The 27629-nt window shown below is 42.2% G+C and overlaps 3 protein-coding genes across 4 annotated transcripts; 1 reads left to right on the forward strand and 2 right to left on the reverse strand.

Moving 5' to 3' along the window:
- Window positions 1-5798: 5798 nt before the first annotated feature.
- Window positions 5799-8158, forward strand: LOC133973646 (uncharacterized). 2 transcript variants are annotated; one of them, XM_062411628.1, is made up of 6 exons: window positions 5799-6356; window positions 6461-6506; window positions 6588-6679; window positions 6990-7100; window positions 7402-7673; window positions 7876-8158. In XM_062411628.1, the coding sequence occupies exons 1-5, from the start codon at window positions 6064-6066 to the stop codon at window positions 7484-7486; spliced, it is 627 nt and encodes a 208-aa protein (XP_062267612.1). In that variant the 5' UTR covers window positions 5799-6063; the 3' UTR covers window positions 7487-7673; window positions 7876-8158. The 2 variants fall into 2 exon arrangements, with proteins under 2 accessions (XP_062267612.1, XP_062267611.1); XM_062411627.1 differs by having other exon boundaries at window positions 5801-6365.
- Window positions 8159-8348: 190 nt separating this feature from the next.
- On the reverse strand, window positions 8349-12450 carry LOC133973640 (uncharacterized). The gene is made up of 8 exons (XM_062411620.1): window positions 12020-12450; window positions 11717-11922; window positions 11314-11413; window positions 10767-10914; window positions 10255-10352; window positions 9835-9979; window positions 9418-9538; window positions 8349-8970 (listed from the first exon to the last, which is right to left on the reverse strand). The coding sequence occupies exons 1-8, from the start codon at window positions 12082-12084 to the stop codon at window positions 8672-8674; spliced, it is 1182 nt and encodes a 393-aa protein (XP_062267604.1). The 5' UTR covers window positions 12085-12450; the 3' UTR covers window positions 8349-8671.
- Window positions 12451-17605: 5155 nt separating this feature from the next.
- Window positions 17606-27616, reverse strand: ufl1 (UFM1-specific ligase 1). Its single transcript, XM_062411325.1, has 19 exons — window positions 27421-27616; window positions 27112-27257; window positions 26898-26926; window positions 26666-26763; window positions 25743-25857; window positions 25464-25594; window positions 24632-24690; window positions 24393-24539; window positions 22453-22628; window positions 22169-22348; window positions 21951-22074; window positions 21736-21858; window positions 21407-21527; window positions 21151-21317; window positions 20211-20341; window positions 19943-20023; window positions 19762-19847; window positions 18772-18952; window positions 17606-18053 (listed from the first exon to the last, which is right to left on the reverse strand). The coding sequence occupies exons 1-19, from the start codon at window positions 27495-27497 to the stop codon at window positions 17835-17837; spliced, it is 2391 nt and encodes a 796-aa protein (XP_062267309.1). The 5' UTR covers window positions 27498-27616; the 3' UTR covers window positions 17606-17834.
- Window positions 27617-27629: the final 13 nt, after the last annotated feature.

A 27629-nucleotide genomic window follows, 5' to 3' on the forward strand; every position in this document is an offset into this window, starting at 1 on the left:
TTTGGCACTGTACCCGACTCCCACGCGATGTTGAATAGGCGTGTCAACCATGACAGCCCCTCAACACCCAGAGCCTTTAGCATTTCTGGCCGGATCTCATCAATCCCTGGGGCCTTGCCACTGCGGAGATGTTTGACCACCTCAGTGACCTCCACCAGGGAAATTGACGATGAAACACCATCAACCTCGAGCTCTGCCTCCAACATAGAGGGCGTGTTATTCGGATTCAGGAGTTCCTCAAAGTGTTCCTTCCAACGTCCGACAACCTCCTCAGTTGAGGTCAACAGAGTCCCATCCTTACTGTACACAGCTTGGATGGTTCCCCGTTTCCCCCTCCTGAGGTGCCGGATAGTCTTCAAGAAACACTTTGGTGCCGACCGAAAGTCCTTCTCCATGGCCTCTCCGAACTTCTCCCACACCCGCTGCTTAGCCTCCGACACGGCAGCAGCTGCAGCCCTTTGGGCCTGTCGGTACCCTGCAACCGAGTCAGGAGTCCTCCAGGATATCATATCCCGGAAGGCCTCCTTCTTCAATCGGACGGCTTCCCTGACCACCGGTGTCCACCACGGTGTCCGAGGGTTACCGCCCCTTGAGGAGCCTAAGACCCTGAGGCCACAGCTAGCCGCCGCAGCTTCAGCAATGGAGGCTTTGAACACCGCCCACTCCGGCTCAATGCCCCCAACCTCCACAGGAATGCCAGAAAAACTCCGCCGGAGGTGTGAGTTGAAGATACCTAGGACGGGGGCCTCCTCCAGGCGTTCCCAGTTCACCCGCACTACTCGTTTGGGCTTACCAGGTCTATCCGGAAATTTCCCCCATCCCTGATCCAACTCACAACCAGATGGTGGTCGGTTGACAGTTCCGCCCCTCTCTTTACCCGAGTGTCCAAAACATGCGGCCTCAGATCAGATGACACGATCACAAAATCAATCATTGATCTTCGGCCTAGGGTACTCTGGTACCAGGTACACTTATGAGCACCCTTATGTTCGAACATGGTGTTTGTTATGGATAATCAATGGCTAGCACAGAAGTCCAATAACAAACGACCGCTCGGGTTCAGATCAGGGAGGCCGTTCCTCCCCACCACGCCTCTCCAGGTGTCTCCATCGTTGCCCACGTGGGCGTTGAAGTCACCCAGCAGAAGTACGGAGTCCCCTACTGGAGCCCCATACAGGACTCCATTCAGGGTCTCCAAGAAGGCCGAGTACTCTGAACTGCTGTTTGGTGCATACGCACAAACAACAGTCAGAGTTTTCCCCCCTACAACCCTTAGGCGCAGGGAGGCGACCCTCTCGTCTACCGGGGTAAACTCCAACACCGCGGCGCTCAGCCGGGGATTTATGAGTATCCCCACACCCGCCCGGCGCCTCACGCCCTTGGCAACTCCGGAGAAGAATAAAGTCCAACCCTTATCCAGGAGTACGGTACCAGAGCTGAGACTGTGAGTGGAGGTAAGCCCCACCAGATCTAACTGATAGCGCTCCACCTCCCTCACAAGCTCCGGTTCCTTTCCCCACAGCGAGGTGACGTTCCACGTCCCCAGAGCCAGCTTCTGCCGACCGGGTCTGGTCCGTCGAGACCCCTGACCTTCGCTGCCACCCATGTGGCTGCGCACCCGACCCCAACGGGTCTTCCCACAGGTGGTGGGCCCATGAGATGAAGAGAGGGGGGGTGCCACGTAGTTTGTTCGGGCTATGCCCGACCGGGCTCCGTGGCAAACCCGGCCACCAGACGCTCGCCATCGAGCCCTCCGTCTGGGCCTAACTCCAGACGGGGGCCCCGGGCTTCCTCCGGGCTGGGTCCCATCTCCTCTTTTATCGATATTCATTGAGGGTTTTTGAACCATTCTTAGTCTGGCCCCTCACCTGAGACCACTCTGCCATGAGAGACCCTACCAGGAGCACAAGGCTCCAGACAACACAGCCCTCAGGTTCACAGGGACACACAAACCTCTCCACCACGATAAGGTGACGGTTCAAGGAGAGGTCACCTACTATCATGGTATACAGACAGAGGATCTCTTTGTGGTCTTCTACAACCGAATAAACATTTTTCAGTGGGATGCTGTGAATTCTCAGCTGGCTGTTGCGGCCCCCTTGTGTTATAAAGAAGAACTTGCACATAGTTTTTCAAGCCTTAGTTGTATGCATATGCAGTTCCACATATTGCCACAAGAGAGACTTTATGCATTTTTCAAAGTCCTGGTTGTCACTCACTTTCTGTGATACAGGCACTTAAATATTTATTAGACATTGAGTTGGACATTATCCCATTAAAATGTAAACATTAACTGAATAACTTCTCAAGCCTCAAATCAATCAATCAATCACATTTTATTTGTAAAGCCCATATTCACAAATTACAATTCATCTTATAGGACTTTAACAGGGTGTGACATCCTCTGTCCTTAACCCTCAGCAAGAGTAAGGAAAAACAACTAAAAACCCTTTTAACAGGGTGAAAATACGTAGAAACCTCAGAGAGAGCCACATGTGAGGGATCCCTCTCCCAGGACGGACAGAAGTGCAATAGATGCCACGTGTAGGAGAACATCATCAATAATCAAAGTCTCTAGCAGCATTTGATGAGGGTAGACATCCCGAAGGGCAACCCTAACATGACATGCCAAGCAGTCCCGCTGCAAGCACAGTCCATGGTCAGCAACCATCCAGACCACGATCCACCATCCAGACCAGACGGCACTCCAGTCCTCAGTCACCGTCCACCGCTGCCCACCAGGACCCATCACAAGCCACCACCGCGGTCCTGGTCCACCGCCCGTGCCCAATGCCAACGCCACACAGGGTCCGCCACCAGCACCACGATCAGCCCACATGACTCAGAATCCGCCACACTGGATCCAACACTGCGACCCCCGGTGCGCGATCCACAAACCGCAATCCATGGTGCGGCCACAGAGGCCCTGGATCTGCGGGTGATAAAGAAAAGGGATTCCGGGGAAGGGGGATAGGGATGGAGAAGAGGAAGGAGAAGCTGGAAAGAGAAGCTCCGTGTGTCATGTGTCATAAAATAGAACAAGTAACGTTCTGGTGCACTAATTAGCTATAACTATAAGCTTTATCAAAAAGGAAGGTTTTGAGCCTACTCTTAAACGAAAAGATGGTGTCTGCCTCCCGAACTGAAAGTGGTAGATTATTCCACACCCGAGGGGCTTGATGGCTAAAAGCTCTGGCTCCTACTCTACTTTTAGAGACTTTAAGGACGACAAGTAGGCTTGAATTCTGGGAGCGGAGTGCTCTAGCGGGTTCATAAGGTACTTACAGCTGTTTAAGGTAAAAAGGCGCTATATTATTAAGGGCCTTGAAGGTGAGGAGGAGAATTTTAAATTATATTCTAGATTTAACTGGAAGCCAGTGTAGCGAGGCTAACGCCGGGTTCACACCGGACGCGGAAGCGACGCCGAAGCGAGGCGGTAGCGCTAATCCCTAAAGCGCCGGCGCTTGGCGGTTCACACCGGGCGCGGTAGCGACGCCGAAGCGCCGCTGTTATCAGCCTGCAGTAATAACGGCATTTAATAATTTTTTTCAAGCATATACTTTCTTGTTGCTCCAAAATTAACTGCATCCGCGTCCCAACATGTGTCCTTTTTAGTGTTGTCTTTATACAACATGTTCCGAGGATCATACAACTCACTGTACTTCTCCACTTCAATTATTCATTTAATGTCATCCATGTTGAAGAACTTCTCCGCTGTTTGCTCCGTTAAATGTCGGGTGTCGAGGGTAAATTATGTTTTCTTCGTAAGAATACGTAATTTACCCCCCCCCCCCCTCTCTCTTTTTATCATTATGACTGCTTGTGTGGCTGTAGTGGATGGGCAGAGGGGGACATTTAATAATGTGTTCGGTAAAAGTGGTAAAATTAAAACTCCTGGACAACAGAAGGTGAATACAAAGTATGGGATGCATATTTGATCATTTATCTCATAAAAAATATGTCGTCAATATCGATTAAAATCATTTTTCAGTGTGTTTTCTGTCGCGATACGCTCGCGTCAAGCAGAAAAAATAGACTCGACGCCGAAACGATCGCTGCACGGCGCGAGGGAGCCGCGGCGCAACGCTACGCTTCAGCCTCCGGTGTGTGGAGGTAGATTTGTGTCTTTATTATGCAATCAAAAAGAATAGGTTTGAGAGCAAAACTTTTCACACTGCAATCAAAAAATAGATTTGATAGCAAAACTATCAACACTGCAATCAAATAATGTTTTATTGCAAGTTAAATAAATGTGATTAAAAATGTATTAATGGGAATCCGAAAGTTTTGTTTGCAAATACAAAAGATTTGTTTGCGAATCCAAAAGTTTTGTTTGCGAATCCAAAAGTTTTGTTTGCGAATCCAAAAGTTTTGTTTGCGAATCCAAACGTTTTGCTTGCTGTTGAGCTGAATCTCGTGGGCGGGACCTACGCCGAAAGATGCAAGACACGTCTCTATTGGCCAGTCTCGATCGGAGTGACAGCTTGGCAACACCCACAGTTAGTAACGAGAGAGGGAGTTTTGAAGTCCATGATGAGAACGAGCAGGACTCGGGAGCCGAGAGGATAGAAAATCAATGCGCAGGTATGTCTTCCGTCATAGTAATAGCAAGAATGTTATGTTTCAACTGGTGCATGTAGATTGCTTTTGTTTAACGATATGTGGATGTTGTAATGGGTTAAAAAATACATATTATTTTATCAGCCTGTAGCTGCTAGCTTAGCTCAATTAGCTAGTCATAGGTACGTTACGTGCCCAGGCTGCCTATTAGCCTGCACGACGTTGTGCATGTAGCTACTAGTTAACAGGACTATTTGTGTTCAACGATCTAACGTTAGCTTATGTTATATTTGTGATGTGCTGTATTATTTGATCAGCCTGTAGCCAGCTTAGTTAGCGTTAGTCACTTTCTCATCTTAGGTGTCGCGCTAGCTGAGCTGTCTGGGTTTCCATCCACATGTTTTTGTGTGCGTTTTCAATGTTAATAATAGCGGCAGACGAAAACATCAGATCTGTGTGGAGCGATGAGGAGACCGTAACCTTCCTCAAATGAATACATGAAACAAACATCAATGTCATATTTCCATCGTGTTTTCTACACGCGCTGCGCCACCTACTGCTTATCTCGATGAACCAACTTTTGGGCCACCAACCAAAATTAACCTTTGGGAATATGGCTTTATGGTGACTTAGCTTTATAAGTATGGGAATGTGTAGTGACACGGTATTATTGGTGTTACTGGTGGTGAAATGGCTTAAATACATAGCTAATAATACTTTCTCTGTTTCCCAGAATGGAAAACCAACCGGGCAGATAACATGCCCAGGTAGGGTATTGGCTCATTTCTTCAAATTCATATTTGTTCATGGTGTTGTCATTGTGGGAAATAAGGGATCAAATATTACTTGTTTTCCAGTATTGTCCTGTAGTATTGTACAGCTTGTACATTACCGGAATCAATTGTTAATAACATTTATGCTATGCTCTGTATGATCACATTACAATGTTATGCACCTTAATATAAGCATATTATGATTATAAAAATGATAGATTCAATTTCTTGCAGTAAAATCAAGTTTTATACTAATAAGTGCATGCTTAAAATTGAATGTGTGAAACCACTATCTTTTTGTTATCTTACTTTCATGTTATCTTAGGTTTGTTTTACCTTGTTGCAGGAACCCATGCGATGGCAGCTCCTGCAGAGAGTCAGGGATAGACTTACTTCTGTCATCAACAGGCAACCCATTGACTTTGAATACCTGCACTTTGTTTGCTCTCAGGAGTTGCAGTTTGTTCAAGCTGGGGCAGCCTATATTGACCTTCCTGAGTGTGTTGTAGACAGTCTACAACAGCTGTCTGAAGTTGTCAGCACTTATCTCTCACAGAGTATTGTCCCTCCACTATTGGATGATGTAGCTGTGGTTGAATGGACTGGGAGTGTGGGGCGACCCCGGCTAAACATAGAAAGTCAAACCCTCCTGAATCTACTCAGTTCTGGGTTACCACTGACTTCTTTGACTGACCTCCATGGCATTTCAAGGTCAACTCTGTATAGACGGATGCAAGAGCATAACCTCTCTGTCAGAAAATGCTATTCTTACATATCAGATGATCTGCTAGATCAGAAGGTTAGGTCTATAAAGGCAAGAATGCCCCATGCTGGCTACAGGCTAGTGAAAGGATCTCTACAAGCAATGGGGCATCGGATTTCGTGGAGAAGAGTAAAGATGTCATTGCAGCGTGTGGATGGTGCAGGAATAATTGCCAGGATGGTCCAGCTGTCTTGCATTGCAAGACGGACATACTCTGTTCCCGCTCCCTTGTCTCTTGTCCACATCGACACAAACCACAAGTTAATAAGGTGTTATTTCTCCTACTGAACAATTTCTAATCATTGGTGATTTTATGTCACCCAATTGTATTATCAGTGCTGTATAACTATTACCTTTTTGTTAGGTACAACATTGTGATTTTTGGAGCAATTGATGGCTTTTCAAGGAAGGTAATGTTTTTTTGTTTTTTTCAATCCCTCATTCACTATTTATCTTGTGAACTACTACACAAGTGTCCCACTTCGTTACAGATCTTTTACCTGGACACAGCTGGGAATAACAGAGCAGAGACGGCTTTTGGATTCTTCATGGATGGAGTTCGGAAAAATGGATGGCCATCAAGGCAAGCGCATTAAATTAGTGTTCAGAAGATGACAATAAAATGTCAACACACACAATTTTAGAAATGAAGTGAAATAAGTCATTTAAAAACAAACAAAATACCAATCCATGTTCCCAACAGCTGGGGTGACTGGTAATGAATGTTTGATCACTTCTCTGCTTCAATTCAATGACATTTTGGGGCTTACCTACACTCATTTAGTTATTCCAGTGGCATAGAAGAGACTGTTGTAATAAAAAAATAAGTGGAAATTATGCTTGTTTCTAACACAGTAAAATATATTATTTTGTACCTTGTCTTTCTCTTTCAGAGTACGAGCCGATCAAGGGGTTGAAAATGTAGACATCGCTAGATGCATGTTTACTGTGCGAGGAACAGCCCGTGGCAGCTTTAATGCTGGAAAAAGCGTCCATAACCAGAGGTAATTGAATACCAGAGCTCAACTGTTTCAGAAAATATTAGAATGCATATAACCAACCCCTCGGGTAAAAAGTATGAATGTTAATATTAAATCCCATCAGTTTTCAAAATCTTCTATGCCATAAAGTCATTTTGCAGTTCTAAATTTATCTAAAAATAGAGATGGGAAATGCTTTGAAGTTGATTGTAATAAGTTTTCGGGTGTTGCTGCTTTTTAATAGTGGACATTTTCAGGTTTTAATTCAGTGTAGTGAAAGCCTTACACGGTCTTGTCTCATCTGTATCCCCTCGCTCGTTTTTAGAGTGGAACGCCTATGGAGAGATGTTTGGAGTGTAACGTGTCAGTACTACGACGTGCTCCAGTTTGGAGGAAGAGGGCTTCATTGACCTGTCCATTGCTGTCCACCTCTTCTGTGTGGGCTATGTCTTCATACCACGACTACGATCAGATTTGCAGCATTTTACGGCGAGCTGGAATTGTCACCACTTAAGCACAGAGGGAAATCTGACACCGAATCAGCTATGGATGATCGGGATGCTGCAAGCACCTGTGCCAGAGCCAGACCTGGTAGAGGTATGTATAAGGTCATACGAGACTAACCTGCAAAAAGGGTCCGATGCGGGAAGCAAAACTTAAATGAAAACACAGCATCTTAATATAAACAGGGCATGAAGACTGTTTGTGATCTCTGATCTGATATATAGGTGTAGAAGATAATTCTACTTTCCAGTAATCTGATGTCTGATGTATGGATGGCTTTTATTGGTCATTCCAGATCCAGCAAGCTGAGGAGCAACCCTCTCAGGAACAGCAAAGTGACAACACTGAGCATGGAGTTATTGTACCAGACATCCAATGTCCCCTGTCAGCTGAAAGACTTGCTGCACTACAGCACCTAGTGAACCCCACCACCGAGTCCTCATCCTTTGGTCGGGACATCTACTTGCAGGCTCTTGGAACAGCTTTCGGACTCTAACATTCTGACATGCACACATGCATCTTTTCAACCTGCCATAATTACCTCAGATTCTAACAAAGGCAGTTCTAACTTATTATCAAGAAGCAAGTTTTTTAGTTTCTCACCCAGCATTTATGTGAATTATACACAAATAAAGCCCAATTTGAGTAAAAGTGTTGTAGTTTATATTAATTTGACTTGCCTGTAATTAAAAACAGCATTCTAAGGCCAAATTAAGGGATTTAGCAATTCACATATGTATTCATACAACTCAAATAATTTATTGCAAATATATATATTTTTTTTTTATTCAATCAGAACAGAACATTGTCAATATGTGTGCCATATTGTTTTGAACCACATTAATATACACTCTTCGCAATGACAATTGGACTTAACATTGACATTATTTAAAACGCTAAAACATTAGGTTTGGAGTCTGTTACGCACGCTTACTTAGAACAGGATTTAACACAAACACGAGGTGATGTCATGGCAAGGGGGGAGTGGCAGGAACTGAACTGACAAGAGAATTATTAGACATGGCTAGGAAAAGACTAGATGAACAAACTAAGTAGAACAGAGTAGACTAGAGCAGAGTAGCGTTTACTAGCTACAGTCTGTCAAAGCTTGCACCATATTTAATGGCAGTTTGCAAGTTGGTTTTAAAGGACTCGTAATCCCCCAGATGAGCTGTTGGAAGTGTAACAGTGTTGGTGCAAGCACTAACAACAGGATAACATACAGTGTGGCCTGGCATGTGCTCTAGACAGTTGTGGTCAAATACTATGGCTATTTTGAATTTCTGTCTCTCTGAGACAAGCAAATGCCTGTGTGCCTGCCCAGTCATCCATTGCATCACCATGGGCACAGAGGGTGTCTCTCCTTCAACCTCATTTTCTGGTTGTGTGTCTTTGAAAGAAAAGGGGATGTTAGAATCAATATCTTCTTCTGAAGTGACAAACTTTCAAAGCTTTTAAATATACCAACAAGGTAAGTGCACAGCAATATTTTGTAACATAAAACTCTCACTACACAAATCAACAAAATCCAACACTGATGAGCACGTCATATATATGGAACCAGTTCTTTGTTGCTGACTGTTTGATATCCAGATCATGAAAATGTGTTGCGCTACTGTCGAGATACTTTCTTTCAATAATCACTTGAAAACGTCGCAAAATTCCCTTTACCATTGTACTTAGTAGCCAAGATAACTTTTCAAATCTGGATATCATATAACTGTCGGGCATAAAATCCCCATTTCATACATCTATGACGTACATATCAGTGTAGGATCTCCTAAGCTATATCAAACTTTCTTAGGGGATCAGAACTTTTATGGAAGGTTTTACATACCCTCAATTTCAAGTAGGAAATCTTGGAAGTATTCCAAGATTTTGGACTCCTTCAAGTGTTTAGTCGAACCATCTGGGCTCATTTCTGGGGCCAGGTGTGATAAAACATAATGAGAGTCCACCTAAGAACAAAAGGGAATTACAACCCAACAGATCCAGACTGATCCAACATCACTCATACACAGGTACTGACAGTAGCGATTTTACCGAGGGTGCATTTGTTCTGTTGGGACGTAAATATTACTGTTTTCAAATAAATGTCAAAAATTTAAAATAAAACTTTTTTGTACCCGTTTTAAACCCCTAAAATCGCCACTGGGTATTGATGATATGGAAATACCATTTAGCACTTGAGGAAAGGTTATGCAATTAAATGGCAAAAATTCAAGAAAATACCCAGAGCTGAATTACAACATACCTTGTCATCAGCCCCTACGACAAAGAGATTGCGACACTCATTCGGCTTTATCTGCATGACCTTGATCAGGTTGTACACTTCTAGGCCTTCACGCATCTGTTGCAGCATTGGTGTGCGTTTTGTGGTCACATGCAGTACAATAGCCCTTACAAAAGAAAAAGAATACATTTTATGACAGCCATTTAAAATTATGATGTCAACTGTAAAATTAGCCATAACACTTATGTTTGTATAATATAATGATAAAACCCTTTCAAAGCCGTCAAAGATTTTGCAGCACAATAACTTGATTGGCTTCAAATTTCCTGCTTAATGAATGAACATTACTGCATGGCTTAAAATACTATTGACCCTGTACATAATTCATCAATAATGTAATATTACTCCTTACTAGTTAGGACATCAAAATGCAAAACAAACCTTAATATGCTTTCCTTATAGTCAATGTTGATTTGACCAGTGTAGCCACAATCCAGGATTTCTTCAATGTAGAGGGACAGGTCAGATGCATCTTCAATCTAAAATAATGATTTAGAAGCAACAAGAATTAAGCTTTCATTTGTTATGTATTCACAACTGTTATTTTATACATCTACACTGTCATACATATTCACACATCTCTCACACATTTACCATTATTGGTTTACAGCTACATCAGATACATTTTTTAGCGAGGCAAGTCTGTAAGTCGCTTGATGCCAACAGGAAATAAGCTATTGCAAGAAACTAACTTATTGATGAATTGGAATTTAGTAAACCTGAGGATATATTGAGATACTGCCTAACACAGCTGCAACATCGTTGGCAAAGTTTTAAACTTGGATCAGTTTACTTTGCACTTATTCTATGTACCATAAACATCAAAAGAGAGCAAACATTATGGAAAAATATTGGCCTCATTAAGATGGCTTGAAGCGATTTACCCAACGTACCGTTTTGATAAGTGGTGACGACTCCATGTCATGCACACCATCAGTTTTAAGGTTCCCAGTGACGAGGTAGTGGTAACACCACTCCTGCATAAACCGTGGTGCTGGTCCTCCTTGGGCAATGCTCACACAAAGTATTTCACCCGCAACTCTGGATGAAAGACAACAAAGAAATTGGCAATTATAAGTACTGATCTCGACATAACACCCCAGCTAGAAGACTTATCTCGGGTGCTTACTTCATTTTATGCATTACCTCTATCATCTATTGTCACACATACACTGAAGGAGATTAAACCTTTAAAATATGACAGAATATTTAAAATAGCTGGTACACTTCAAGCCCTTTCCTGAATGTTTTTCTAACAATTTGCCATGTACATGAAAGTTTGAAAGAAAAACAGATTGAGGCACTGACTTCCCCTCTAGTCAAACTGTAAAGGACCCCAAGTATCAATACATATTTTCACTCATGAAAATATTCTTGCCAAAGTGTCCATCAGATAATAATAATCAGTAATTATAAGTGCTAGAAATAAGAATAACATACTTGAACAGTTCATTGTCCAAATCGTTGAGGGAATACTTTGGTACTTTGCCCTTCTCACTTTCGCCTTCAAATAGTCGCTTCTCGATCCCAGCAACCATTGCTACAGCCAAAAACAAATGATAAAACAGCATTAGACTAGCTGGGGGCAAACATCTAAAAGACAAGAATTTAGCCTAATTTTTCTCAAGCTCTGGCCACTTTGATATTGTGTCCTGCAGAAGCACACAGGCAGTTATTTTTCTATTTTTGGGAAATGGATGGATGCAGCAAAAATACACCTAACAGCAGAGCTTTTGTTCCAGTTGTTTGACAATGGTATAGCAACGGTAAACAATTTAATTTCAGCTATTCTACAACATACTCTACATATCTACTAAATTAATGATGAATGCATGCTACTCACTGGACAGGAACTCTTTTTTTAGTGCTCCAGTGTCAACCCCTGGTTCTCCCAGGAAGGAGACTTTCAAAGGGTTCACTGGACCGCCATTCTTTCGACGCTTCCAGAGTTTAAGACCTCTTTCAACCATATTGTCTCTGGCCACACAGATTTCGAAGGTCTTGCTACAGTCTATCTGTGCCTTTACCCAATAAAGAACATCTTCCTCACTGTGGAAAGTTTCAAATTTTCAAATTATTCAAATGAACTACACAATGCACTGCATTTTAACAAATTAATGAAATGGTACACGACCAGATTGGTTACCATGATATATGATCCAGATCGGAGCATGTCTTGACTGTGTCAAGCTGGCAAAGATCCTTTCCCATACTAATATAAAAACAAAAGGAATTAATTTATACTTGTCCTTTACACATACAGTTCTAGATTATTGTCTATTACCTCACATCTGACCTGTGAGATAAATATAATTTTATGTTTATGTAAAAATCCATTATAACCATAATGAACACAGAGCCATCTTGGAACTGCCTAGGAATTCGAGCAACCCTAACAAAGATACGTAATGCAAGTTGACACACAATCACCTTTCACCGCAGAAGCTTGCATGTAGTTCTATGTCTGACCCTGGAAATGTTCTTGTGCATACTGGACATTGGACCTCACCTGCCTATATGCAGGCACATTGAAAATGAGAACAGAATTGTTAAACCTGCAGTGTGGAAGATTACGTCAGCGTTGGAAGGAGGCGCAAATTTTCAAAATAAGCAGTGGATTCAAAACAAAGCTTTCCCCGCCCACTCCCTTCCCGCTCACTAAGTCCTAACTCATTTACATTCTTCTTACACAAAATGTAAGTGTATTTTAACGAAAAAAAGTTCAACTACGCAGCTTTAAGGCATAGATATTGCGGGATCATTTTTAAGTGCAACAAAGACTGACAACTTTGTAAAGAACTTGATATGTATCCGTTATGTTTATGACTCATTTTTTGGCTGTTGCCCTCCATGCCATACTTATTGTTTTTTGACTCAGTTGCTGTACCTGCTGAAAGCAATGTTGCTCATTGGACCATGGTGCGTCTGTACAAGGTCCTAGGACTGGGTTAGGAGTTGCTTCTCCCAGGAACACCACATCTGCCTCCTGAGCAGAGAAGTAAAACATGTACATTTATGCCATTTTACTGATATGCTGAGGTTGGGAGTGGAATTCACAACAGATAACCCTGAAGTTAGAACTGGAAGCTGGACTTTTACAGCTTTGATCTCACATGCCTAAGTGACATAGGAAAAAAATTTACCTCAGTTTCCGAGCTTGATGTCTTGTTGCAGTGGTCAATGTGCAGAGCCAACACCTGCAATGGCATCACTGTCTTGCATTGTTTGCATGTTGCTGTTGGCATACGAGCAAATTCCGGTGCATCTGCTGGTAGTGGTGTTAAATCTAGCTCATCTTGGAGGGGCACTATATATAACATCTGTTTTGCTCCACCTGAGGCTCTTTTGATGACAGAACCAGTGTATCCCTCTGCCTCTAATGCGATTACAGACAGTTTTCTCCTTCCATTTCCGCCTTTTAAAGCAAGTAACACAACAATTAAAATGGTGCATAACCCTAGAGCATAGTGCATTTATTTTTTCTCTATTGGATGAATAACTTGCTGTTGGGAAATAAAGTGCACCTGCTGCTTTGAAAAGAAGCCATCTGTCTTGAAGATCATTCATCTTCGGATATGTTGTCCTTAGTGAACTGGATAACTAATAAAAAAAAGGAAAGAAAAAAGTCAACAGCTTGAATTTAGACAGTATAGCTCTATTGCCACACAATCAATACTGTTGATACACTTTGGGAACAAAATATGTGCACTTAAGTTCATCAGACATCCCACCTCTGAATGCGTTAAGTCAGATGTGATAGACAACGCCCTCTTTCCCAGCCCTGCTTGCATGAGCTCCAGCTCGGCAGATATGGATGGGGATGTGTCAGTTTTTGAATCAAGTAAGAAAAATGATACATCAAGTGGCTTCCACGTCGTCACAACTTTTGCTGGTCTTCTGAAGGGGTGACTTCGGTTTTTTCCATTGCGTTTGAAATATCCAGGGAAGGATCTATATGATTTTTAGAACAATCTTAATGTTACAAATCAATTAAAATCAGTCACTAGGCCTAATAGATGTGTCAACTATGCAAACAGCCCAGGTCATTTTTCAAAGACAAACAATTCAGCTCTTTAAAAATAAATCAGAACAGAAATCAGATTAAGAACTGAATCTGAACAAAAATTGCACTGAATTGCTGAAGCAATAGCACTACAATACCACTTTGTGACATACTATATATGATAGCACTAGTGCTAACAGGGATGATTAGGTCATTAAATTTAATGAATTAATTTACTTTAATTCAATTAGCAAATCATAGGAATAAGTAGAAACTCTGTGTATGGTTATTTTTGGAAGAAAATACAACATATTTGCAAGTGCCTTGAATCACAATGGCATATGGAAATGTTTAGCAACATTGTGTAACACCTGAACTGGCCCTTTTGCTTTACTACCTGGCCATCTCAGACGCAACAGTAGGTCTCTCCATACTCGTACTCGGACCCTGTCTTTGATCTTCAGGAATTGCTCTGGTGAGCAAGGACATGAAATGCTGGGCAGCTTCATTTGCTGAAGACTGGTCATACTGGAATGGGAGTTAAGGTGCATAACATTGTAATGTGATCATACAGAGCATAGCATAAATGTTATTAACAATTGATTCCGGTAATGCACAAGCTGTACAATACTACAGGACAATACTGGAAAACAAGTAATATTTGATCCCTTATTTCCCACAATGACAACACCATGAACAAATATGAATTTGAAGAAATGAGCCAATACCCTACCTGGGCCTGTGATCTGCCCGGTTGGTTTTCCATTCTGGGAAACAGAGAAAGTATTATTAGCTATGTATTTAAGCCATTTCACCACCAGTAACACCAATAATACCGTGTCACTACACATTCCCATACTTATAAAGCTAAGTCACCATAAAGCCATATTCCCAAAGGTTAATTTTGGTTGGTGGCCCAAAAGTTGGTTCATCGAGATAAGCAGTAGGTGGCGCAGCGCGTGTAGAAAACACAATGGAAATATGACATTGATGTTTGTTTCATGTATTCATTTGAGGAAGGTTACGGTCTCCTCATCGCTCCACACAGATCTGATGTTTTCGTCTGCCGCTATTATTAACATTGAAAACGCACACAAAAACATGTGGATGGAAACCCAGACAGCTCAGCTAGCGCGACACCTAAGATGAGAAAGTGACTAACGCTAACTAAGCTGGCTACAGGCTGATCAAATAATACAGCACATCACAAATATAACATAAGCTAACCTTAGATCGTTGAACACAAATAGTCCTGTTAACTAGTAGCTACATGCACAACGTCGTGCAGGCTAATAGGCAGCCTGGGCACGTAACGTACCTATGACTAGCTAATTGAGCTAAGCTAGCAGCTACAGGCTGATAACATAATATGTATTTTTTAACCCATTACAACATCCACATATCGTTAAACAAAAGCAATCTACATGCACCAGTTGAAACATAACATTCTTGCTATTACTATGACGGAAGACATACCTGCGCATTGATTTTCTATCCTCTCGGCTCCCGAGTCCTGCTCGTTCTCATCATGGACTTCAAAACTCCCTCTCTCGTTACTAACTGTGGGTGTTGCCAAGCTGTCACTCCGATCGAGACTGGCCAATAGAGACGTGTCTTACATCTTTCGGCGTAGGTCCCGCCCACGAGATTCAGCTCAACAGCAAGCAAAACTTTTGGATTCGCAAACAAAACTTTTGGATTCGCAAACAAAACTTTTGGATTCGCAAACAAAACTTTTGGATTCGCAAACAAATCTTTTGTATTTGCAAACAAAACTTTTGGATTCCCATTAATACATTTTTAATCACATTTATTTAACTTGCAATAAAACATTTTTTGATTGCAGTGTTGATAGTTTTGCTCTCAAATCTATTTTTTGATTGCACTGTGGAAAGTTTTGCTCTCAAACCTATTCTTTTTGATTGCATAATAAAGACACAAATCTACCTCCATACACTTCAGCCTCCGGTGTGTTCAGCGCTGCGGTTTAACATGGGAGTGGATGGGAGCCAGAGGATTGGCGCTGCGCTTACGCCTCGCTTTGGCGTCGCTTCCGCGTCCGGTGTGAACCCGGCTTGAGAAATTTGCTCTCTTCTCTTTGTTCTCGTCAGGACACGTGCAGCGGCATTTTGGACAAGCTGTAGAGTCTTTAACGACTTACTGCTGGAGCTTGATAATAATGAATTACAATAGTCCAGTCTCGATGTAACAAAGGCGTGGACTAGTTTTTCTGCATTTTTTTGTGAAAGGACATGTCTAATTTTTGAAATATTACGCAAGTGGAAAAAAGCGGTCCTAGAAATAAGGTTTAAGTGACTATTAAAGGATAAATCAGGATCGAAGATCACTCCCAAGTTCCTGACTATTTCATTGGAAGCAAGGGCAATGTCGTCTAGCGCAGCTATATTAGATAATGTATCTCTAAGGTGTTTGGGGCCAAGTATTATAACCTCTGTTTTGTCTGAGTTTAATAAGAGAAAATTGCGGGTCATCCAGGTTTTTATGTCCTTGAGACATGCTCGAAGTTTAGTTAATTGATTACTTTGTTCAGGTTTTATTGACAAATATAACTGGGTGTCATCCGCATAGCAGTGGAAATGTGGAAATGTGTCCTGATAATGTTTCCTAGTGGAAGCATATATAATGAGAATAAAATTGGGCCGAGCACAGAGCCCCCTGGAACACCATGGTTAACTTTGGTGCGCACAGATGACTCATTATTAGTTTGCACGAATTGGGAGCGATCAGAAAAATACGATTTAAACCAGTTAAGGGTGGTTCCATTAATGTTAATTAACTGTTCGAGTCTTTGTAATAGAATTTGATGGTCAATTGTGTCGAATGCTGCACTGAGATCTAACAGAACGAGGACAGACACAAGTCCCTGATCAGAGGCTACTAAAAGGTCATTAGTGACTTTTGCCAAGGCTGTCTCTGCACTGTGATTGGCTCTAAACCCAGATTGAAAGTCTTCATATATATTATTTTCCTGGAGAAACTCATACAGCTGATTGGCTACAACTTTTTCTAAGATTTTAGAAATGAAGGGGAGATTAGATATTGGCCTGTAATTGGCTAAAACCTCTGGGTCTAGGGTGGGTTTTTTGAGTAGGGGTTTGATGACAGCTATTTTAAAAGACTGTGGTACATAACCTGATGATAATGACAGATTGATAATGTTAAGTAACGAACTATCAATTAGGGGCAGAATTTCTTTAAGTAATTTTGTAGGAATGGGATCTAAGATATAGGTTGTTGGTTTAAATCACATGGTTTTTAATGAGGAGAGGTGCTCACCTATGGTTGCTAGTCTGTAAGAGTAGAAGAGGAGGTAGAGCTCTGTTTGGGTTCAGGAGGCAGACACCCTCACTTCATCTAAGGTTACATTTCTCTCTGATAAGGTTTATTGCTAGTTTGATCAGGTGAATTACTGGGGGAACTCCCTCGCCATCAGTTGGAGAACCCCCCCACTTGTGGTGACTGTTTGGTTATAACTCTTAATCTTATTTCAGTTAGTGCCTTGAGATGATGTATATTGTGAAATTATTTAAATTTGAGTTTTCTGTTACTGAAAGCTTCAGAACGAGCACGTTGCTTTGCACACAGCTGTTCTAAGGCTTAAGAATGAAATGCCCAGTTAAACGTTACAGGTATGTGGAGAAACAGGAGTCAGTATTGTTGACATAGAAAGGACATTTGACTACGAACAATTGAAGGGCACACAAGGGGGAAGAGCTGAGCTTTTAATGAATGCATGAAAATCAGAACCTCATTGAGGATTTTCATGTTAATTGGGTTTTACAATGAGACTTCCCACACAGGAATTATGTCCACATAGATAAATCACAAAAATACGTAGTAACGTAGTAAACGTAGTAGTCCTGCAAGTATTTATCTGAACATTTAAGACCATAAAAACTTCATCATGGAACAATCACTCTTCTCCTCTTTTTAATGTTCAGTCCTCGTTGACAGATGTTTTCCTCTGGGACAGCACCAGCTCCTTCACTTGAGGTGCCAGGGTCATAAGCTCGGAGCGGACGCTCCGGGCCTCCTCCTCCTGCTCCTCCACCTTGTCGGCCTTGCCCTCTGCCTCCTCCTGTTTCCTTCCCTGACTCTGGCTCACCAGCTGCTTCACCACAAGGCTCTGGTAGGCCGACAGCAGCTGCTGCTGTTCCTGCAGCAACACATGGACGCAAGATAACATTTCAGCAGTTTAACTCGATGAACAGACGCTCTATTATACCGACACTGCGGCATATGGAGATTACAGACATCTGCTGAGTCTGAAAAGTGGATGTAAACAATCGGAAGATGAAGTGATGCATTGCCAACATTTGCTGACGAATTGAGAGCACACTGAAGCACAAACACAGCCATAATGACTGAGATAAAGATGTACTATTTTAGGTTTCCCACACCTGTTAATGGATAAAAAAATAAACAGCCTCGAATGCATTTTGCGCTGTCTGTTACATTTTCATACGATACGTTTCATCTTTGTGTCTCCACAGACCGTGTTTGCATGTCTACAGTGGAGGGACAGGACCTGGTATTTGCATACAGGTTTGTGTTGGGGACAAAACTCTGGTAGAGAAATAGGCTTAAGAAACGGATTTTATTCAGCACCGTCAGACTGGTCAAAGTCAGCTGACCTTGAGGATGTATTTTTGCATAGAATAAAGACCTTGGCTGTGTCTGAATAAGACTTTAGTTATGAAATACAGTCTTGGCCACAAGTATTTGGACAGTTGCACATTTAAATTCCATGGTTTATGGCAATATAGATGGAAATAGAAGGATGTTTATATTTTACATCTTAAAAGTGCACTGATCATAATGTTAATTTTGACAGGACTGGTGAGGTTTTTGGTCACATTGAGTGTCAGACATACTGTGGGTATTCGTCCTGTGAGAGCTCCGATGATCTGAGGCACGCAGCGTCCCGGAGCGTGCAGCATGCAGTGGGTGCTGGCCTGAAACAGCAGCACGCTGGTCAGATGGAGGACCAGAGCCGGGTCCTCTGTTTCCTTGAGCTGCTCGGTGAGGGCCTGACGGTGCAGGAACAGTGCCTGTCTGCAAACACACAAACACATGCATTAACAAATCACTAATTAAAGAGGACGATACCTGTGATGCTCATTACCAAGTCAACATTTTTATTCTAAAGCCTCTTTTCCTTTTGTCAACCTACAAACACCAATCACTTCTCGCTTTTGTCTGAATTGGGAATGGATACAATCACAATTCACTCCAATGTCAAATGACTCTGCAGTAGACACAGGTGACTAAGTGCTCCTGCCCCGATTGGTATTGAGGGAAACATGACACCTTGGTGAATGTGCTAATTTGGCAGGACAGTGAGGTGAGAGAGTGCCTGGGTTGCCAGTTTGGTTAAACTAAGTAACTTGTAACTAAATTCATGGCTCATCATCGGTTGGAAATTTAAACTTTTTAAATACATCCTCATGTGTGTGGACAGCAACAAAGACTACTGCAGCATCTCTGAAACGTAAATATTACACTGATTAACTGTTTATTGTATGAGATAAAGGTATCGTAGTTAATAACTGAAAATACTGACTGAAGTTTAAAACCTCTGCTGTGAGAAGATACAAAAGCTGAAGATGCTACTAAAACATTATTCTGATGCCACTAAACAGCTGAATAATAATTTGGTGTGACTGAATCCGATGACCTTTGTGATGTCATGTACGTAAATGGAAAAAAACTTTGGAGCAGATTTGAATTTTTATGTATGTTTTCTTCATAATTTGTTTATATTTGCTACATGTAATACAAGGATCAGATTTGATACGAGCATATATATGTTTTTCAATACACAAAACATAGAATGTCCCTTGAAGGAAAAAATTAAGAATTACCTCTCCTTTTTCTTGTCTCCTTTCTTCAGCATGAATCCACACACTTCAGCAGAAGTCTCTATGTTGGTCAGAAAGTCTTCAATCGTCTGATGAAAACAAGGTGGGGCCATTTTTTATATTTTATCCATCACACAGAAGCAGCAGCTGATCATGTACCTGACAGCAACCCTACTGGACTCACTTTGCCAATCAGAGAGTTGTGCAGCTTCATGAGAGGTCCTTTAGTGTCCTCTGACAGTTTGCCCAGAATCTTCACTCTGACCTGAGGCGACATGTCAGAGATGATCAACATCCAGTCCATGCTAACAACTCCCACAGTGCATTTCACACAATGACACATGGTGTTAAAACTCTAACTTGATCTAAATCTGATGCCAGGCTCTCTGACGGGTCCTGGCTCCCTGAGGCTTCTTTGAACACGGAAGACATGAGAAAAAGTGTTTCCTGACCTCGTTGGTGATGGAGCTTGGGTTCTCCACAGACATCATCAGGTCAGCAGCCAGGAAGTTCACCAGGATGTTGGTGACGTCTGTGCACACAGTCTTCAGGACGTGCTTTGCAATGTTGACCTGTGTGTCATCTGCATGAACAAAATATTTCTGTTAAATTCATTATAGAATAAATTAAGGCACCTATATGACGTGTGATTTTGGGCTGTAGAGCGACATGCTGCTTCATCCAGACTACTACTACTATTCTGTTTTCACACAGTTTGAACTTGTGTTCATACCAACACGCTTGAAAACTCATATCACATGAGGACTCACATACATTGGGAATGCACCTGCTGGTGAAAATAGAAAGGCATGCATGTCCATCTGGACACTGGAATAGTTGCAGATTGCTCAAATAATAGCTCGGCTCCTACACATGCTAGATACAACAACTAGTTGTATCTTTTACAAAATACAGAGTTTAACTGCACACCAGCTTTTTGCAAAGACAACAGAGTAAGCAATACCTGTAATTAATTATTTATATTGCGTTCTACACTGTTAGCTGAGGCTTGTTTCCTTCCAGAAGGGGATCATGTGATAAAACCCTGACAAATCGGCGAAAAGCTTTATTGTGACCAAAAAGACCCAAGAGTTTGTGAGTCTACCTCATTGCTCCCAAACATGTCGGTTTCTGCCCGTCCAGAATAAAATGCAGCCTCGGACTTATTAAACTGATACCGGGTCAGCAGTGTTTCCCAACTTTTATCTGAGCTGTAGGAATTCAACTGTGTCCTGGGCAACATTGACTGCCTACTCCTCTGAGCCGCTATAGTTACATTATCAATCCAAAGTATTTCTACTATTTTCAGTGTCAGTATTCTCTATTATTTTTAAAACGTCCTGATCATTGACTTAGTGACTTTTGGCCATTTGTGGCAGGAGAAGGATTTACCAGAAAAGAACTTGGTGCCCTTTTCAAAGAGTCGGATGTTGTTGTACAGGTTGGTGATCTCCTCCTGCAGATCCTTCATGCTCTTCTTCTTGTTGGCCCCTGAATGAGAGCTGGTGGAGGACATGAACACTGCTCGCAGCACCTCCTGATAGGCTTTCATGAGAGGCCTGTGGAGACATAAACAGTCAGATAATGGCCTTGCTGTTCTCCCTGATCTTTGGAGAAGTTCTCACTTCAGACAGAAACCTTGTTTTACCTCACTAAATTCCCTGCCAGCTCAGAGAGGATTTCTTCAGGGCAGTCACTCACTCTCTGCTCTAAAACAGCCACGATCTCCTCCAGGGCCATAAAGGGGGCTTCAGTCTGTCTGCTCCGATCTTGGCAAAGGTAACACACAAGCTAATTAGTCTCACAGGCAAAGTACATTTGAATTTGGCTTCCATGAAAAAAAGCCCAGGGGAGAGATTTCGAGCCAACCAGCCATAACACTCTTGTTACAGTAGAATGGCCAACTGAAAAGGCTTAATGTGCGTACAGTGACATTATATCCCTGTGAAGATAAAAGCTTTGTGGCCCTCAGCATACTTTGCTGTGAAGGTCCGGTTTCCTCATCACTGTCCTCGTCTCTCCTGCCTTTCTTCTTGGTTTTACGAATACGGATTTCCCTGGCGTTGCCTCCTCCGCTTGATTTCACACTGCTACTGCCCTCTGAGAGACAGAGAGTTAAGAGATGTCATAGAATCATAGATAATTAAAATGAATGCTGTGTGTCCTGGTGAGACTGGGTTGTTTTAACAAACCTGTCGCCTTCTTCTTGCGTTCAGCTTCTCTCTTTTCCTTTTTAGACGGTGCCGAGTTCTCTGTCACAGACGATTGCTTCAGATCATCCTCAGTTATCAGAAACACAGGGTTGTTTTTGACTTCCTTAAAATCACATCACACAAAAACTGTTCTTTCAAATCTGTAAAAATCACCTATTTATGATCAAAGAGTTTTCTTTGGTGTGACAGTGGAAGACCTTCTGAGCTTTCTGCTGCATGGCATCGTCAAACAACGACAGGCAGTTGCTGATGAATTTCTCACTGACGACCACCGTGCCTCCCAGTACTCTGGCAGAAGACTGGACATCAGTATTTCTCATAGCCTGGTTGATCAGGATCCCAATGTCCTCCATCGACAGACAGCTGGGCAGAATCGGCTACAGCAACCAGAGTCAGATGAGAGAAATTAAATTAAAAAAAATTCGAAACAAAAAAATTAAAAAGAATTTAATAGTAGTTAACTTAAGCCATGTGTGAGCACCTGTATGTCAGTCCACGTGGCAGAGCTGACAGCTTCCTCCACAGAGGCCTCCACCTGGTCCACCAGAGTCTGACCCACACAGGCGGCCCTGAGGAACAGCAGCTTGTTGGACTTGAACCGTTTTCTGATGTAGCTGGGGGGGTCGGGGATCCCAAGCCTGATCAACGCGTCGAACTCTGCAGGAAGAGAACTTCATCGGTTACATGCAACCCTACTGAAGTTACTTCACATAGCGATGGTGAATCTGAATTTATGCGTGATACAAGGGGTAAGACCAGGAGTCATGCCATGAGCCTCCTTTACACAATTAAGATGACCCCTTATTATGCAGGTTTTGTCTGTTTACACTGAACCAGGGAAAGCTGACATAACACCGCCCGTGTGTGATTTTAGATATCATGCAGACGTACGCGAATCAAATGCATGACTCACACTCTGTCTCACTGGGACACTTTAAATCACTACTTAAAACACATCTGTTCTCCTTGGCTTTCTCCTCGAGTACGTTTTTATCTCAGCTCATCGTATATGTTATATTTTATTTTAACTTATATTTTTTACTACTTGCACTATGATGTATTACCGGCTACTGTCCTTTTGTTGTACCATTACACTTGAGAAGCACTTTGGTCAAACTCGTTTTAAATGTGCTATCTAGATAAAATTGACAGTGATGTTTTTTTTATATTGTTTTATGTCTTCAATTACATTAATTGAAAATGACATCCAAGGTTCAACTCTGCTCAAGGCGAAACATCAATATGTCAGCATATCAATTTATGTTTCTCCAGTTTTCCATGAAAGAGTTTGAAAGGAATCTAACAATTTGCAATCAAATATCAGAATTTAGTGCATTGAAATCAAATGCACATTCTGGGTTTAACTTAAAAGACTCAGAGGGGATTAAGGGACCAGGGGAGTGGTCATCTAGTCTTTTTAAACACCTCTTCAACCTGCGTGTCTGTCTATGGACAGGACTTACGTAACCAATATAAACAAACCAACTGTGTATATATCAATCAGCAGCTGTCAGATATGTCACTATTATAATGTTGGTTGATAATGGTTTTTAATATAATAAAGTTAGTTTACATTATTTCTCACTGTAATATTGTTGGTTGGCTGCTGATGACGTAGAAAGTTGTGTCCCAGTTCATAGGGGAACAGGTTTTAGCCCTCCCCCTTGTGGCAACGTTTGGGACACTCCCAGTGAAGGCCACTTCATATCTACTGGTAGGGTCAAGGGAGAGCAACTGGGACAGGGCCAAAGTCTTGTAAACATGGAGGCAGTCACTTGTTTGTTAATGCTTGACCTGACCTGGGGTCGGATTTATAAAAGAGTGCGTAGGATTCTTACTAAAAGTGTGCATACGCACAAAAGCTGGAAATGGAGTACGCCAAAGCTAATTCCGATTTATAAAACCGTGCGCACGCAAACCTGAACTCCAAATCCGCCCTCCACATGCCCAATTTTAACTATAAAAAAATCAATGCAAAGCACATCACGAATATTAAATTATGAAGCTGACCAATGGGTTTCTACCGTGAGTCCTGACGGAGGCACGTCATCAAGCGATGTGAAGAGGAAGTGCAACTTTCTTTCACTGACATCGAGAAGTCTGTTCGTGAGGTGAAGAGCGACTTTATGGGACAGCAGTGATGATTTTCCCGTCAAGTTCGTTTTTATAAATCCCAACTTTGGCGTGAGAAGTGGTTTACGCATGTTTCAGGCCCCGTTTTGTGTGTACGTAGCGGTTATAAATCCAACCACAGGTCAAAAATATATTTATGAGGAATTATATAAACACTTTCTGCACAGATTTAGCATTAAATAAAAATAAAATTGAGCAGAGTCACTTACAAAATAGAAAGGAATAAGGTCAAGGGTGAGAAAGGAAATGTTATTTAAAAAAAAAAAAATTTGCAATACAAAAACATACCTAAATATCCATTCTGCTGGAGGAAGGAGTCCACCCAGGAATTCTGCGTTGTGGAGTAAATATCGGGGATGTACACAGCTTTGTCCTGTCGCCCTCCAACCACGCTTCCTTTCAGACGTCCAGTATTCACCAACTCCTCCAGGACAGCTGATGACAACAAAGTTCCATGTGATTAAAGCTCACTGTGTAACACGGAGTCAAATAAACAACTGTCAAACATCAGAAGAGTCTCTTCTTACTGTACAGAAGATGTTCCTGAAATCCAAAAGCTGCGATCATACTGCTCACAGGTGTCGGCCTACAGAAGGAAGATAAACATTTCATATCACATTCAAAACAACACAAATAAGAAAGTCAATGGGTCTCATGCATGAACAGTTTTGTATTTCTCTCCTGTATCTCAGTATGCTGACTTTCACTGCACAAAATCACTTGTTTCAAATTAATGAACACCAGCACGTTTCTATGTAAGGCCACATGTTCTGGCACAGGATATATGTTACTAGCTTGGTAAACATGGAATGATCAAGCCCTATACTTTACCCAATGCATGCATTCAAGACCTGACAGGAACAACGTTCAGTGCTGTGTGTGTCCAGCAAACTCCTGCAGATGGTTCTTCCCACTGATTATATGCAGTGTAGTGTTTTAACTTCATTGTTCATATAAATATAGTATATATATATATATATATATATATAAGCTCAGCAGGTTTTTATAAAGATCAGCGTGTGAGTGATCAGAAAAGAGCAGAGGAGCAGTGTCACTTGTTGACCGACACTGAGTAATGCACAGAGAGATGAGCCCCATTAGAGAATAATCATTTATTAAGTGAGGTTTAAGTTTGAAATAGTCAGGATCTGGATTTAAACTCATATCCCCCAACCCTCAGTATTATGATTGCCTTTCTTTGTGAAGGAGGGCAGAGTACCTGTACATGCTGGTATGACTGGCCTGTTAAAGTACAAGAAAAAAACTTGTGGCCACAGCAAGTTGTCTACTATCACTTGCGTCGTCCACTAAGTTGTTTACAGGAATGGTTCTTGTATGAAATATCTAAACACTGTTTACCTTGTGATGGCGCTGAAGAGCCCTCGTATTCTGGCTTTGTGTCGAGCAACAAAAGCTGGAGTGAATATGACTCCCTTGTTGTACTCGTCCATTTCTCCTTGGATAAGCTTCCCAAGACGCTTTGTCAACTCCTGAGATAGAAACAGCGAAGTCAGCAATGTAATAATACGTGTGTGTGTGTGCAAAGAAGCTAAGGTCAACTACCAGGAGGGATCAGTTGTCTAAATACAAAGTTTATTAGCAAATGTATCATGAGATTTTTTCAGCAATGTATTTCACCTCCGATAAGAAATCTCCGGGGAGGTCATAACTTTTGCAAAGTTCTGCAATACTGATCAGACCAGCCTCCTGCAGTTTGTCGTTAACCTCCTCAGCTAAACGGTTCAGGTACGAGCTGCGGGCAAGACAAGATGATCAAACAACACATCAGTTAAGATTAGCCAGGTTTGTTCCCTAATAAAGATTTTGTCTTTTCACATCTTGCTTTTGTTTTTAATTACCCTCTTAAGAAATTGTCTATCTTAAGCTGCTTTCAAACATGCAGTGAACTCTGGATCATTTCATGACATTTTCCTGGAGGGGCTGGATGTGAGAAAGCAAATGTCCGAATCAGAGCCTCTGGACTCTCTCCAGAGTGTCTTTAGCCAGCCCCCTAGTCAAATATCTGGACAATGTCTGAATAAGTGGATGGGACAACACAGCTGAGGATCCTCCACAGGATTCACTGGGAGCAAGTGGGCATGTTGATGATATTTCTAACACGCAATAGAGTACTGAAATACTCCAAACGTCTGCACTTTTGTCTGTCTGCTATCCTGGTCTTGGGCCATGCCTCCCTCTATTACCTGGCAACTTATGGGTTAGGGTTAACAACTACAGTTATAATTTAGAGTCTACTTTTGATCTGTGTATTTCAACTGGCCAAGAACAATAGTGTCGCAATAGTGTCAAAAGTGTCTGATGGGGTTACATATTTGTAATACCGAACTACAACAACACTGCCTTTTAATTGAAAGATTCAACATCTGCAATAGCATGCCGAAGTTTGTAGTGTAAAGTGCTCTGAGAGGTCACAAAGTCTAGATGAGCTCTATATAAAAACAGTCCACTTATCATAGAGAACAATTGAGGGCTCTCTGGATCCTGTTTCATGGTAAGACAGGTGGACTCAAGCGCCAATGTGCAACTATTGTCATACTCACTCATCAATGAGTTGTCCCAGTACGAGCTGAACATCTCTATCAGACTTCACGATGTCACTCGCTCTGTTTTCAACGTGGACCCAGTCCACATTGAGAATCTGTAGGAAAGGAAAAAGGTCAGGAGAACATTTCCAGGATGTTTGAGTAGAAGACTGGTCTGGCTCTGAGCTTTCACAGACATATGGTAGAGGACACAGCTCAGAGCACACAGCGACATTTACACTTCACAAACCTGCTGGAGGTCGACAATGTTGACTCGCCCTGTGAAAGGAAACGACAGGACTGATTTAGTGTCAGCACGTCTACTCCACAATATAGCAATAGTTGACCGTACTCCCACAACCTTAGACAACTTATATGGTTTATATGGTGATATGAAGGCTCTTATATTAACAGGAGATCATCTGGACCACGTTGAGTCTACTTTGTGTGGCTGGGACACTGACCTCCATGCACGTACAGCTCATCTCGGATCTCTCTGCTGATCTGTGCTGGGGTGATATACTCTTTTCCATCGAGCGTGTGCACCACATCCAGCTTCTTGTCCTGAACCAGTTTTGTGATGATCTCAATACAGTTCCTCTCGGACAGCCTGTGGAGAGTTTCAAAAGCAAGTGTCAGTGGCAGTGTTACCCTGCCATTTGCAGACATGAAGTTTCCCCTCTCTAGTTATTGTTAACAACAGCTGTTAGCAGAGAGGAGACGAGTCACAGCTTTTAAACGCGAAACCGTTAGCTCGGGCTGCTAGCACTTACCTTTGCACCGTGTCCGCAAACTGAGCTCTCTGGAAGTCTGCGGCGAGCCGGCGAATTTCCTCCCAGTCGGCCGCCATTTTTCCAACTTGAAGTGTCGGTAGAGTGAGTCGGCTGTCAGAGCTTTCCTGGATACTTCCCTTTCACAGCGTGTTAGCTAGCTGAGAAGACGCCTCTCTCTGTTAGTCACACGTCAACATACAGTGAGGTGT

This window comes from Platichthys flesus, chromosome 18 (assembly GCF_949316205.1).
Source record: "Platichthys flesus chromosome 18, fPlaFle2.1, whole genome shotgun sequence".
Classification (NCBI taxonomy): domain Eukaryota; kingdom Metazoa; phylum Chordata; class Actinopteri; order Pleuronectiformes; family Pleuronectidae; genus Platichthys; species Platichthys flesus.